Raw genomic sequence first — 15658 nt, forward strand, 5'->3', positions numbered from 1 at the left:
CAAAAAACTACCTAGCTATGGCGTCACCTCGCACTGCCTAGCAATCACCTGGCACAGCTGCACCTACGTCGCGCATCTTAGATACCTGTTTACATGACCTCACATTGACTGTTGTTATGTCTAACGTTGCGTAACGACTAGTCACGTCAGTAAAATTGCATAATGTAACAGCTAGTCATGTGACATGTTCCCGCCAGAGACCATGCAACAACTAGTCACGTGACTAAAATCACGTAACATCATATAACAGCCAGTCCCGTGACATGTTCCCGCCAAAACCACATAACATCTGGTCATGTGACTAAAATCATGTAACAGCTAGTCGAGAGACATGTTTCCGCTAAAAACTACATAACAGTACGTGACATGTTCCCACCGACTGATTGTGCAACTTGCACATACTCTTCTCATATCGCATTACCCCTCTCACCCCTGTCATGACCACACCGCAGTGGCATTACTAGCAAAACTTAGAAACTAGGTCGAACACTAGCTCTGCTGTTGTTTCCAGCCTTGCGCCACTAGTGCAAGCTGCGCACATTTTTTGAAGTTCATTTTGGGGCAATATCATAAAGTGTCTTTTGGAGTTTTTTTCAGCAATTATTGAAATTGCAGCTTTCTTTATGGTGCAATGAAATTTTTATTTCCACGGTATCTTTGGTGTTAATTTTCACTTTTCAACTTCCTTTGTTGTACCCCAGAACTACTTAGCCTTGACTGCAGAATAGAAGGAAAAGCCAGTATAGTCACTGAAATGTTTTCACTTAGCTTGGTGTTTCAGCTTCAAGAGTCATTTTAACATATAGCCCATACATATTTACTATTGTTGTAATCGGCCATTGTGGCTCACTTCTTCCAAGATATGGAACAGAGCATCCGTGAATGCCCTTGTAGCATTTACATTGTATACAGGAAAAGCGAGTAGAACCAGCACAGTACGTGAAGCAAAGCACCAGTCTTGAGCACTCACCCTCCAGGAAACTAGGGACTTAATGATTTCAGAAAAGTCTCTTGCCAGCAAAGTAGTGTCACTTGTAGAATGGCCAAAAACCAACTTCGCACTCTTGTTGAATGCTTCTGGCAGATAGCCCCCTTCATGTTGGGTTCGTTCTCTGAGCGCAGCATTATACCCCAGTCAGAAGGCCAAATTTAGTTGCTCCTTGAGCAAGTGCTGTGTTGTACTGCTATTGAGGGTACGCATAGGTGCAGATCCAGGTTCTTTTCCAGGAGAGGTTTGACTTTGTTGTGATCAATGATGATGATTGCAGAGGTGCTTATAGTTAATAATAATAACAAATTCATGCCTTAGTGCGCATTCTCACAACACAGTAGCAGTTGGAAAGAAAGATTTCATGAGTTTGCCATGTGGCGTATGCTGGCACTGCACGCGCATATTTCAAGAGAGAGAGTGTCAGAACATTCAGACATCCGCCCTAGATCCACGCATTTCGAAAAAGCGAAGTATGTGCCATGAATGCTCTTGCTGGTGAGCGCGTTCTAATGAGGATGCTGCTGACTGCAATGGCATGTTGCAGTTGTTTAAAGGGGCCCTGCAACACTTTTCAAAGTAGCCATGGAATGGCTTCACTAAAGGAACTTATTGCCTCACGAATTGAACGCCGCAAAAATTTTCTGAATCCGTCCAGTACGAGCGCAGTTACAAAGATTTGTCGCACGCTGTAATTGCTTTCTCTCTTCTCTCGCCCCGATGAAAGCGCTGGAAGCTAAGCAGAGGCGGGGGGGATGGCACGGGGGAACAAAACAAGGTATGTCGTGCGCCTCCTGACCTTGAGCTCATTTTCTTTCTTTCTTCGAACGCGTGGCATACTTTCAGTGCGATCGCGCGCGCTGGTGAGTGGCGGCCTCTCGCGACGGCCGCAGTAACTACTGAGCGCTCCATCAGCATCATTTTTTGTCGAGAGAAGAGGAAGAGCTTTTTAGCTGATTTTGTGAACTTCTTGTAAATTCCAGGCCGCGTGCTGCACTATAATGTTTGGCTCACGTGTTCTCGGGAGCCTTGACTACCAATTGGCAGCGTTTTCTGACCATGCTGAAAAAGTGTTGCAGGGCCCCTTTAAAGTGAACCGTAAATTTACCTGTCTGAGGTAATCAAAATGGCTTGTAGGTGTACTGCATTTCATGACGTGTCGCTGCACCGTGAAGCACAACTTAAACAATAGTGGTCAAACCTCGTTAATACGAACCCGCTTTATATGTAACAAATCTAACGGTTAAAACGTAGTTGTGATGGATCCCTGACAGAGTCTAATTCAGCCTAATGTATTCGCCGATTGCTGAAGCTATAGTGGCTCGTCCTATGCCTACCAGTTAGTGCGTACCGTGATAACTTTTTGTCACATAAAACTTAACTACACCCCTTATCTCATCGTCATTACAGTGTGCTGCAAAAGGTCTTCCACCTTTCAATAACTGCAGGGACCGATCAGTCAAGGATTCCAACTTCTGTGTGATTGCGGCAATGCCTTTATAAATAAGCATCATAAAAGTACAAAGGAGAGATGGTGGTGACTGACGAATGCGCCAGTATGACTTATCGCGGACCAGCCTATCACAATAAGCATCTTCAGCTATCTGCTCGGCCGTTTGTGTGGCGCAGCGCTATTCTAAGTGTGCTGCACACTTTTTATTGGCAGCAACTGAAGGGTGCCTTGCCGCTGTTCTCTGCCACCTTGTGCGGGACTGCTTTCAAGAGCATGGCACGGATGCCGAGAAACCTTGCTGCACTAACATTATCAGGCCAAATGCACATGTATGGCACAGCAAGCATAGTGCTTTTCTAAGCATACTGTACGCTTTTATTAGGGAATGACACAAACACCCTTTGCCTCAGTCTGCTGCCGCCTTCTCGTGCAAGACTGCTAGAGCATCATGGAGATGTTGAGCTTGGGGGGGGGGGGATAAACCGTTCGCAACCTCCCTTCCAAAATTTTTACACTTGGAATGTATATATGTGCACACCAGGTCCGTAGCCAGGGGGAAGCCCGGCCCCCCCCCCCCCCCCCCCGAAATTTTGGTGAAGTATGTGTTTTTACCAAAAATAAATAATAAAAATATGTGTTTTTCTCAAGAAGTCAAGGTTTTCAGCAAGTGGGCCCCCCCGAAAAAAATTCCTGGCTACGGGCCTGGTGCACACACACATACAAACAAATGCATGAACATGCATGAAGAGCACATGTTCTCGCTAGAGAAAACGGACTGTCACGACGTCTTTATCCCGAGTCCCTCTTGATACAGACCACTCTGGGCACTGTCAGCAGGAGCGATGGCAATCCACCTTCAGTATATGTGCGTTGCCTGCGTGATGTATTCAAGTGTATTTAATGTGAACTCCTCGGACACGTTTTCATTTTACTTGTGAACAAGGCATCCGTGTGGGAACCAGAATGTCCTTTTGTGTGTGTGTATATTGAATTTTTACTTTGGTCAGGGCAGTGCCTTCGTTGTGTATCATTCTGAATAGATGGGCTTCCGTCAAACTTTAAACTTCATGCATAAGAGAAGTCAGCCCCCCCCTCCTCCTTCCCCAACCCAGCCCAGCCTGAAAATATTTCTGGCAATGCCCCTGACGCGGAGTGCACGTCACTTGCAGGAAGCTAGTCGTCACTGCATTGATACAACAACGCGGCGATAGTCTGGAGCTGAGTGGTACTATGAACACTTCCATAGTAAATACGCACCTACGGTACAGCAGATGGCCCAGCAGTGACGGCTTGAGCTGGGTAGGCGACGTGCTGCATGCAACTAGTCAGGGACAATCGGCTACACGTGGCAGTAGCGTGTTTCAATGAAACGGTGTCAGTTTTGACCACATTGCTGATCGCAGTATAGGCCTAGTGCGCTGCAGCTTTAACTGAACAAGTGGTGCCACCCGCAGCACAGCACGCTATTAATCAGTTGCAGCTGAGAGCGGTTGCGTAGGGGAGGAACTGCAGCAGCTTGAAAGAACGAAGCTAATTCGTGGTCAAGCAGGAGCGTAACTATGCTGTTGCTGCGTGCATGGCTGTCACAACAGCTACAGAAATGCTGCCGGTAAGCTGCCAAAAATAAAATTATGTGGATTTATATAGAAGGCTCACGAGAATGAGCGATGAGGGCGTTGGATGAAGGCGGTGCAACGTGCGAGATAAAACAGACGATCTTCTTTTTTTTTTTTTAATCTTTGCTATTATTGCGAATATTTGCTCGTCGTGGTCATATACTCTGCCTTTTTTTTTAGCCCCGATGGAGGTCTTTGGCAGCTAGTGAAGCACCTAAACCGCATATGCAGTGCCCACTTCTTGGGCGATGATCACAGAAGCTCGATGGCCCTGCACTCTGCCTATATGTTCCGACACTTTTCCTGCATGCTATTGGAAAGACTACAACCGGGCCCTACCACGAAATGTTATAGATCTTGACATCTGGAAGGGGACGCGGCGATTGCCAGAGCCAGGCTCATGGTATGGTCTGTGCAGGATGTGTGCTCGCACTTGTTGACAAACATAGCCAAGACGGCGGCGTGCTTACACCATCCTCGGCGCCGGTGCTGAGCCTTGCATGTGCTTCTTGCTCTCACAATGTGCAATTGGTTCTATAGACAACTAGGAAAATGTGCAGAAATCATCGAACAGCCCCAAGGAATGAGAGAGCGCAAAAAACTCAAAGGGTCCCTTATGCATTCTGTTAAGACAACTAGAAGGCAAAAGCTATCTTTTTCCTCTTAGCCGATGTATTGATGCTGTCCTGCCACCCTTCGGAAGCTTTCTGCACCTAACGTGGTTTTGCACTGCCTCCAAGATCGGACCGCCTTTGACCAAGCTACGATGCAATGTGATGACTTCGTCACGTTACGTCACTGTGACGTCATAATGACTTCACAAATTTTGGCAATCTGTGACGTCACCGTGACGTCATATGATGACGTCATCTCGTGATGATGATTTTTGCATCACTCGTCCCCGATATCGCGGGATGCGAGACACAGCAAACGGTCAAATTTCGCGTTTGATGAGGCATCTAAGGCTTTCGCCTTAAAAAGCGAGAGGGATGGAATGTACGAACTTTTTTCTTGCTTAGCCCGAACACCTACTACCAATAGATTGGATGCAAAAGTCAAAGAAAGCTCTTCGTGTAATACATGAAAATGAAAAAACCTTTATTTAACGTAAATTATGCAAGACTTTGGTAAAACTTTGATAGCATGAGGGCGGACGTCCTAGCCGACATTCTTATCTGAACAACACACTTTCCAATGAATTCGGAGGGCCCCTTTGCAGACACAGTTTCCTCCCTAACGCCGTAAACATGATTGCCGGCATAAAGATCATTGCCGTGAAGAAGATGGCTTGCATTTTAAATAACTTTCTACGTGTTCAGTTCTGCGGAATCCAGAGAATAACACGCGCTGCTCCTTCCGCAATGTAATTGCAAAGAGCGCCCGCAACATGTCACGACGGGATCGCGCACGCGGCCGCTACTGGCGGCGCTTACTGTCTTAGCGCCGCAGCGCCACCATACCAGCTATTGAGGCCTATTGATGCGCACACATGTCACGAAAAGCTGATATGTGTCTCCATCTGCTCTGTTGCTTTCCCAGTCTGTTCTGCTGCTATGTCAGTTGCTGTGTGTTCCGGAGTCTGTAATAGTTTCGAAACCCTCCTTGGTGTTGCCACCGCATGCTATCGGACGGTATTGCGAGAGAGATGGAATCACTGCTTTGGCAAAAAGAAAGAAAAGGCTTTGTAAAGTGTATTTTAGATGATATTTGCTGTGACACTACATTTATTTCTTTGTTGGTGTTGTCGGCGCAAGCCAGGCGATGCAGATTTGCAATTCGTGGTTAGTGCATACTACCGTTAACTGTGTAATTATGCCATGTTCCTGGCAGATATGTATTAACGAGGTTTTACTGTACACTACTCGTGGAAGCCGTTGATGGTTTCACAGCACTTCTCACATAGTTCATTCTCAGGCATGCCATTGATATCCGGGCCAAAACTTGTCACATATGTATCATTCCATCAGCTTAGCAGTGCCTGCGGGCACATGGCAGGGGGTTGGTATGCATCGTGCAAATGAGTACACTCAGCCTAAAGCTCCTTAATTTTTGGGAGCAGCTCATTGTACAGTAAAATATTACTTGAACAAACATCGGTTAGGTGAACTATTCAGTTGTACAAACTTTTTTTAAGTCCCCCACAGAAGCGCTGTTGAACCCAGTGTTAACTCGCTTCAGTATAACGAAATTCAGTGCACAGTGCATTTCAGTTCTATGAACATTTTCAGTGACACCATCCAATGCCTCCCCGGTCATGTTAACCACTTCAACAAGTACAACCCCACTTTTTGTAGCATAGATTTACTGTCGCCTGTGCGATGCTGCCAACGGATCTAATAGCAGAGGCCACGATTTTCTCTGTCCTTGTTCCGATTTTCTCTGTCCGCTTCTTTCTCTGTCCTTGTTTTGTTCCGCTATATTATGTATTTAAGTCAAGACCAACTAGCCCAAATTTCAGCTTTAACTTAAAGGGGTGGTGCCATCAAATTTCGAGGCTATAACAAGCATGTTGTGGGTTTCCTCTGTATGCAAGGACACTCCACACGAAGGGTCGGACACAGCAAACGTTTAGAATATATTTTAATTCACTTCCAAAGTGTACCCAAATGCCCATTCTCCCGATCAAAACCTATCGCTAGCGCGCCAACACTGACGTAGATCTGTAGGATGGACAACGAAAGTTGTAGTGACGTCACACCAGATCTGCTGTAGTGACGTGAGTGACATCCGGACCTCCGCCACCTCCGCAACGTACGTACCGGCTGTAGTGAACTAGAATATATTCTAGTTCACTATAGTACCGGCAAAGCATTGGTTGCTACATCACTCGCCGAGTTTCGATCGTTTTCTGGCTAAGTGCGTCACAGCCTTGTGTGGTCACGTGACCACGCTTCCTACACTTCTACGTCACAGCCCAACCTCGGCCCCCAGAAACCGAAACCGAAAGTTGTCCACATCAAAAGGCGATATTAAATTATTTAGCGAGAATACATGAATCTTGGTGTGTGCATCGTTCTTCCTGGAGCTATAGGAAACGCTTACAGCAAAGAACGCGCAAGCCACAAACATGGTGGCACCACCCCTTTAAGAGCTCAAGTGCAGCAAAAGATTGCTACATTCTTCACAAGATCCTCAGTAGGCATAAATTCACATGACAAATAAATACGTTTAAATTTCATTTGAACACGTGATGTTTCCTTCAGCTTGTGATAACAAGCTACAGCACAGCTGTTTCAGTTCACGGAACTTTCACTTTAACAATCTTTTTTTCCTGAAGTCCCTTAAAGTTTGTTCAAGTGAAGTTTCACTGTAAATGTACTTTGGAAACCTTGGCTTGATGAGGTAGCTTGTACAAGGAGTCGCAAGTTTGGTAACATAATGAGTAGTCTGGTCATCTCAAGATTTAGTTTTAAAAAGTAATATGAATTGTCAACTTCTTTTTTTACCAGTGGCATTTTCGCATTTTTTAGGATTAATCCATTCAGTCACTTGCTGTGGTGTAGTTCATGCTGCCAAGTACATTTGAGCACTGTACTTTGGAAAGGAAGTTTTGGTATACTACATGGATAAATTTTATAATATTCTTTTTTTCCTTTTAAAAGCGTTTTTTTTTATTAAACACTGGATGTTGGCCTTAAAGGATAACACTCTACATGATGCATGTTAGCACCAAAAAGTGTGCTCATGAAAAGTAGGTACTTATTGCCAAACACAGCCACTGTACTTTTCACAATGTTTATTAATTATTGTGTTGAATTTGTTCTCCTTCTAAAGCTGCATTGTTTGCCCTTTTTCGTTTTTTTTTTTCTGTGGAAATTTTGCAGTCTGAAGACTTGTTTACGCTGATCTATGCCCATGAAGGCAGGCCACTCAAGCTGTACGTGTACAACACTGACACTGATGGTTGTCGAGAAGTTACCATCACTCCTAACATGTCTTGGGGTGGTGATGGCAGGTATGTGGCAGCATCTTAAAATGTCTGAAGCTTTCACTTGTTTTTTCTTCTTTTCGGTGAGCTCTTTGCACTAACTTTCAAGTGTGTGGTTGATGAATATTGTATGGCCGGCAGAAATAGGTACAGACCTTGCTTGTTAAGTTGGATTGGCCATGAATTCAGTCATCGTGGCAGTCAAGCATGACAGCTGATGCATCTTGGAGCACTCCTTTGATACCAAGGAGCTATTTGTATGTGCGCATGGGCGTCAGAAAAAGGGGCAGTTGCACCCCCTAAGCCACACCACCAGTTGCCCTCCACCCAAGCCACATCAGCGCTGCCCCGCTCCCCCCAACCGCAATGCAACATGGGTGCACACCTCCCAAAATAAAATCCTTCCGACGCCCATACATGTGCGTGTCAACAAAATGCCTCGTTGAGGCTGGGGTGCGATCTTGTACCTGTTCTTATAATGAACGAACATTTTGGCCACATTCAACTGGTCGAAACTTGCCTAACAGGGGGGCTATTTTGTACGCGTTCTAGCATAGAACGGGGAGGAGGATCGAACAAAAGGAGGAGGGGAAGCCACACGGCATTGGTCGATGCTATACTGACGGTCAAGACGTGAGAATAGCCACAAAATCTGCATAGAGCGGAGAGGAGGCGTTGGAGCGTTGGAACCATGGAGGAAGGAAAAAGAAAGGAGGTAGCATTACGTCACGCAGCCAGCCTTGGCAAGCCAACTCGCTTTGAAGCCAGCAGTGTCGGCCCAACACGTGACCTTTTGCGTCAAGATCACGCAAGAAATGAGGTTTGCCGAGATTTCGGGTATGGCACCCGGTAGCTTTTAATCGAAGCGCGCTTGTTCGGCGCAGACCGGCCGGCTCACAGAGGACGTTCAAAAACGGAACGCCACCAGTAGTACTAAAACCTACCCGCGTGCTCTGACGTCTTGATCACGTGTTGGGCCGACACGGTGGGCTTTAGTCGCGTGACGTCATGCTCCCTCCTTTGGAACGGTCTCCGACCCCGCTCTGTCGATAGAACGGATACAAACAGTCTCCGCAAATGACTTGGATTGGATCGAAACGAAAGCGGAGGAGTGCGCTACCCACGCATCTCGCTACCGCACTGACAGTTTGCGAGAATGGCGTCTCCGTTCTCGTTCATGCCATTTCGTGTCGCCTGCGTGACTGCTGCAGTCACGCAGAAACGAATCCCCGAGGTAGAAGATGCGTTTGGTGCACGTTAAAGAACACCAGATGGTCGAAATTTCCGGAGCCCTCCACTACGGCGTCTCTCATAATCATATCGTGGTTTTGGGACGTTAAACCCCAGATATTATTATTAGAAGATGCGTTCGAGGTGATGACTGAAGAGGCCGACTTGGTGACGGGGCCCTCGCTGTTCGGCGTGTCGGACAGCTCGCCCCACAGCCGACGCCTGTCCGCTGCCGTAAATTCGTGCGTAAACTCGCTAGCTCGTACGGCCAACTCTCGATGCTGTTCCGTAAACGAGAGCAGCAACTCTCTCTGATTGTCGGGAACGCGCGGACCTAGTAAGTGCGTGTACTGCGCCATTTCGACAACTGAATAACAGTTCCAATCGTCGAGCCATTTGAATTTTACAAGTACACTGCTAATACTAGAAGCACTGGATGAAACAGCGTGGTCGCCAGCGCCACTACCGAACGTCTCATGAAACCAAGGAGGTTATGAAACTGCAACACCCCCTGGCGCTATGTCAAGACATTAACACAAGTTACTTGGTAAAGTCGCCGAGCTCTTCCACTTCAAGCTACGAAAAACAATGCCTCTCAGTATTGATGTTCATTTAAAATAATTGTACATTTATTTATGCATTGGATACATTCCTGAATTCCCGAGCTCGCCTATTGGCTGTGTGCTCCCTCTCGTCCTTTTGTTCGATCCTCCTCCCCGTTCTATGCTAGAACGCGTACAAAATAGCCCCCCAGCTTACCTAAGTGATCGTTGGGAATCATTTGCAGCAAAAATGTTTGTGTTTAAAAAAGGGTACAAGATTGCACCCCTGGTCATGAACTCGATACAGTAAAACCTGTGTACCTGTACACCCTAAAAAATTAAAACAATTTTATGGCACTGCAATTTTCATGGTTATGGTGCATCTTTATATTGCTTGCATTGAAACTTAGCTTGTAGTACATATGTAAGCTTGTCTAAATAATTAGCCACTCTTTGAAAAAGCAGATCAATGCATACTAAATGCCACGGAGAAATGGACAGATGGTGTTCCTGGTATTCAGAGATGCTCTGTGCAACTTAGCTCTGGCAATGTCTCAAGTTTTCGAATGTGGAAGCTGTTGGCTTTTGTAAATGAAACTTGTAGCTTAGAAATTGACTAAAGCACATTGATGAGTTAGTTTATTGGGGTTCATGATAGCACAGTGAAGTATCACTCAAGGGGGAAGAAAGGAAAAAAAATCAACATGTGCATGCGTGCATACACAGTGATTATTGGCCGCGAGATCGAGCGGAGTCGCCGCCTGGCGGCTACTGGTTGAAGCGCGCCTAGTGTGGATTGCTCCCTGCATCGTCTGCTAGCCACGCCGTGTTTGCATGTGCGCGTACGTCCTGCACGTTCTCAAAGGGCGGTTTGTTCTGTTAGCGCGATTTTAACTGCTTGTACATATACCTAACATGGTGTACAGAAGCAAATGGCTTGCTCGGCACATGCGCATTGTAATAAGATCAGTGAGTGCGAATTTCGAGAGGGCTGTGTATTGGTGTCATACCCTTCGTTTGCCGGAATCATTTCAGTCTTGATGCTGCTTTCTGGCTCAAGCACATCGTAAAGTGCGCTTGGCATAGTCCCAAACATGAGGAGCATTAAATAGTGTGTGAATGCAGCGTTTTAGCGACTCGGTGGTAAACAAAAACGAGGCTCATGCACTTTCGCGTTGTTGTTAGGTGTATAATTGCGGCACTGTAGTTCATGATGAGGTTTAGTTGCGCTTAAGATGTCCTTTTATTTTACGGTCGTGGTCCCGCTACAGCGAAATATTTCTATCGAGTGAAGTCTGAAACTTCGCTACTCAAACTGTCCCTAAAAAAAAAAAACAGACAATGGAATGACATGGCAGTGGTAAAACGGAGTTGCCGCGCGCAATTTTAACTTGGACGGCGTGCCTTACATTTATGTCGTATAATTTCACGCAAAACCTCATCCCTTTTTTTTTTTCACATTATCTTGAGCGTTTGTGTGGAGTTAGTATAAATTGATGGAAGGCAGCGGGCATTATTACTTTGAAAAAAAAAAAAAAAAAAGACACTTATTCCATAAAGTAACCGGACCTTTGTTGCATCATTGTCGTGCACGTAATCAATCGATGAAAGCTCTGTGCTCAACTTTTACCTGCGTATGCGTATTCGCGTGAATAGTGCTATTGAACTCATTGCGCAGGAATATGGGCTGGTGTACAAATGAACAAGAAGTAAACACTTAAGTAGTTCAGTCGTGCTACAGCAGTGCGTAGTACACAGAACACAAGCTAAACACGTACAGAGAAAGCAAAAAACGTCATACAGTGCGTAAGTGCAGACTGTCATCCAGGGCGAGCATCCCTTTCATTGGCAGATTGCGCTTTTCTCACTAGTAATAGCGACGTTGGATGACGTTTGTGCATCGATTCAACAATGAGGAGTGTATATATTACCAGTAAGCAGCAATCAACGCATTTTATTCGCCGACAATCGGCTGAAACTCCTCACAACAAAGCGCCGCTGTGTGCATTTGTATACACGCCTCCGACCGCCTCTTCACACTGACACGGTGACGCTGCTGCCATCTATAGGTCGATCTCGCGGCCATTAGCATGTGGAGGTGGTGATGTCGGACTCCATGCTATGATTATTTTGCCATTGTGATGATGCTAGGTCAGCTATGGTTTTGTGTGATACCATGGCTCTATGATGTATTTTTTTTGTCTCGTACATAAATTTTGCGTGATTCCTTTATGAAGTGTATCTGTCTTGGTCTGTGAAATAGGCCAAGCGGTATTTCTGTGTGAAAAGGGAATTATATGTTTAGAAATGTGATCTCTTTATTTTATACTTTCTGGCTTTCACTAGTGCATCCAAATCTTGTCTATGTGAAATTCCTTCTTGGCATGTGTCTCTCCTAAAATTTTCTTGCTGATTTGCAGTCTTGGCTGTGGTATTGGTTATGGCTACCTACATCGGATCCCAACGAAGCCTGTGGCCAAAGCTCCCTCGTGGCCCTCAGGCAGTGCTCCTGCAGGAGATGGTTTCTTAACTGTAAGTTTTTGTTGAATCCTAAGGGGACTTGTGATTCTGGAGGGTTATGGTGCACTGTACTTGTTGTTTGAAGAATGTTGCCTGCGACATCATACTTTGGTATAAGGGGCACGTTATGGTAGTTCTCATACATGCACATACAAAAAGTGTGCATTTGCTTCCTTATTTTTATACCTGCTTTACTTTTTGACGTTTATTCATCACAGTGCCATGTGATTCTGTCATGGGCAAAAGTAATGGACTTCTGTCAGTGTATGCTCAAGAAGAAGAATGGTGATGTGGGCGCTGAAACTCTTGAAAATGTATGCTCAAGAACACGCCAGTGCCATCTTGTGCTGCATCACTCAAGCCCACGTGTCATCACTCCTGGCAAAGTGTGCATCAGCGTTCTTGTATTATTCATTGATATGTTTATGGCATTGTCTGATGTGTGCGTGCTATTAAAACAGAAATTCTATGCCAGCTGCGACTCTCTGCTGATACACACTTCTCACTTACATTGCCATGATAGCTGCAAAGCTTCCATGACTAACTTGGTCATGGTGATAGCTTGCAAAAAATTTGCAAAGTGATAACGTGGCTTGTCAGACAGAGCGAATGGTCATGCCAACAAATAATATAGGAACACAGATGCTCACTTCACCAGAATTGATGGCACATGGATTTGAGCAGCCCAGCACCAGGTGCACTGACATGTTCATGGGCACACACTCACTGAGGTCTATTACTTTCGGTCATGACTGTACTTTTTACAACTAGTGTATGGTGGTGATAAAAATTTTGGATGCTACTATATGTCATGTGCATGCACGGCATATCAATCATAGTAAATTTGAACAGTGCGACTGAACGTGGACGGAGAATATCCACACCATATGTCACAATCTGAAAAGGATTGCGAGAGGGTCCGGTGCGGACGTTGTTTTTCCCACTCCTGTGACTGCAGTCAATGTTGACAAAGAAATTTACCCCTTGTTCCACAAAACATAGTGAGCAATTGGTGGATTGTGTTAAAGACGTGATTTATTCGGTCCCATTGTTGTGTGCTCGTGCGTACATTGGCCAGACTGGCCATTGTGTCAACGAGAGGTTGAAGGGGCATAAGTACATTACAAAATTTCCGGCCACCTTGCCATTCATCAAAAATGTTGCTGTGTTACTGTGTTTGATAAAACAATTATTCTTAAAAAGGCAAAAGATAGATTGATGAGGGCAATTATTGAAGCCTGTGAAACAGAAAAAATTAATAAGTGTGTCAGCATGGCTCCTTTGGCACTGTCAACAAGGAAATTACATTTCTTGAATTGTCACCCTAGTCTGGTTGTAACGGGTTGCGATTGTGGTGACAAACGTGCGTGTGGGTCCTTCCTGTTTATCTTTTTCACCACCTTTTTTGTTTTATTTTTACATGCTCACATTTGTGTGTGTGTATAGTACACACACACACACACACACACACACACACACACACATACGTCACGTGTGCTTGAAAATAAACATTTCCACTTGAAAGTACAAAAACAAAACTGTGCTCTGTGTGTGTGTGTGTGTGCACGCGCATGTGTATGCGTGTTCTCTGTCCGCGTTCAGTCATGCTGTTCAAATTTATTATGATTTTCAACCAACTAACCCACCAACGCACTTTGCCCAAATGCATGTCAAGTGTTATCTCATACCTCTGGATGCTGTCAGCATTTGTTCCATCACTTTTTTTTGTCAATATGCAGTTGTCATACACAAGACCACAGGTTCAAATTCTGGCCAAAGCCAGCACCTATCATTACTGATTACATAGAGAAAGAGTGTCCTTTTTACTAATTTGTTTTCATGCAGTTTCAAAGTAACTGGGTAACACTACATGGAACTGCTATAACTATTGGTAATAGCTCTTTATGTTACTTTTTGGCAACTTCATTTTTCTTATAGGTCCAGCTGAGTGCACCGAGCATTGTAAGTGACCCTACAGCAGCACTAGCACAGAAAGTCAACGCTGTTTCCTTGAGTGATGTGTCTATGCAACCAGCAGCAGACTCCTCCTTGCCTTCACGTAAGATTTGCTGGACAGTATTTATTGTCTATACAGGATGGCATTGTGCTGGTATTACATAAAACTGGAACTCCTTGCAGTAGACTGTCAGTGTATTTTATTAAAAATAACCAGAAATACGTCTGGATAACAAGTGCAGTCCATAGCCTAATCAAAATTGCATGCTAATTTTTCACACAGGAGAAGGTGAAAAATTTAATAAATTGGGTAGTTAAAAAAATTTGGGGAAGGGGAATGTACAGTAGACTCTCAGTAAATGGAAATCTCTTAAGTGGGATTGCTGTGTAAATGGAACAGCCGCCTCTAATATGATTGGTTTTGTACTTGAATTCTGCACCCTGTTCATCTCTCAGTAAATGGAACTCCTCTTAAATGGAACATATTTTCCTAGTCCCTTCAGGTTCCATTTAACGTGAGTCTACTGTATTGTAACTAGAGCTGTGCGAATAGCAAAATTTTGGGTGCGAAGCGAATTTGAATATTGAAGTGTGAGTGCGAATCAAACAGAATATTTTTCGAATATTTCTCGAATATTTTTGTAATACTTCAAAGCGAAATTGCAGAAAAAAAAGTTGGAGAGGATTCCTAAGCATATTCTTATGAGATAGCAGCATGAAAGTGTTTCTTTTCGCTAGGTTGATGAAGCGCTGGCGGGGTGGTGTTTCATAGTTGTCTTATAAAGAATAGGCAATGTAGAGGCCGAATTGTATTTATGTACATGATTTGGTGCAACCAAAGTGTTGCCGACAACACTTTACACGTGACAGGCAAAGATGCCATTTGCTCAGCCTCTCATCCTCTTTCAACTTCTGTGGAAGCCCTACTGATGTGGCGGACAAGGGTGTGCTTTGTCTGGAGTTCCAGATCTGCCTCGTAGATGTCAATATATAAGAACATCTGAAATTTTGGATGCTCAAAAGCTTCGGCGTCCGATTTTTCGGACTTCCTGCCCAAATTTTAGGTACGAAACAGCATTAACTGAGCCCCCGCCTCTGCCACATCTTTCATCTCCATGTTGGAACCAGCGTTTTCTTGAGTTAATACATTTGTGACCGTAGCGGAGCTTGAAGGGACCACTTCCAATCGCACATGACTGTGTCTTGGCTAAGTTCGACCGTAACAGAGCTTGAAAGGCAGCTTTGCCGCAATACAAGAGTGTAATGAGGTGAAGCATATTGAAAATTTGAAGGGGTCACTTTCAATCGGACGTTGACTGTATTTGTCTTTGGGAAGTTCGAATTGTTCGAATAGTAAAATTATAGTGCGAATCGAATCGAATAGCAAACGCTATTCGAAAAATATTCGAAATTTCAAATATATTC

At 44.7% G+C, this 15658-nt stretch overlaps 1 protein-coding gene across 1 annotated transcript in view; it reads left to right on the forward strand.

Annotated features, from left to right (window-relative positions):
- LOC119379323 (Golgi reassembly-stacking protein 2-like) overlaps positions 1-15658 on the forward strand; it is a 45342-nt gene that overhangs the window by 13882 nt on the left and 15802 nt on the right. Inside the window, 3 exon segments of the mRNA XM_037648601.2 lie at positions 7882-8012; positions 12178-12289; positions 14216-14336. Coding sequence (XP_037504529.1) covers positions 7882-8012; positions 12178-12289; positions 14216-14336 — 364 coding nt within the window.

This window comes from Rhipicephalus sanguineus, chromosome 1, assembly GCF_013339695.2.
Source record: "Rhipicephalus sanguineus isolate Rsan-2018 chromosome 1, BIME_Rsan_1.4, whole genome shotgun sequence".
Taxonomy (NCBI): domain Eukaryota; kingdom Metazoa; phylum Arthropoda; class Arachnida; order Ixodida; family Ixodidae; genus Rhipicephalus; species Rhipicephalus sanguineus.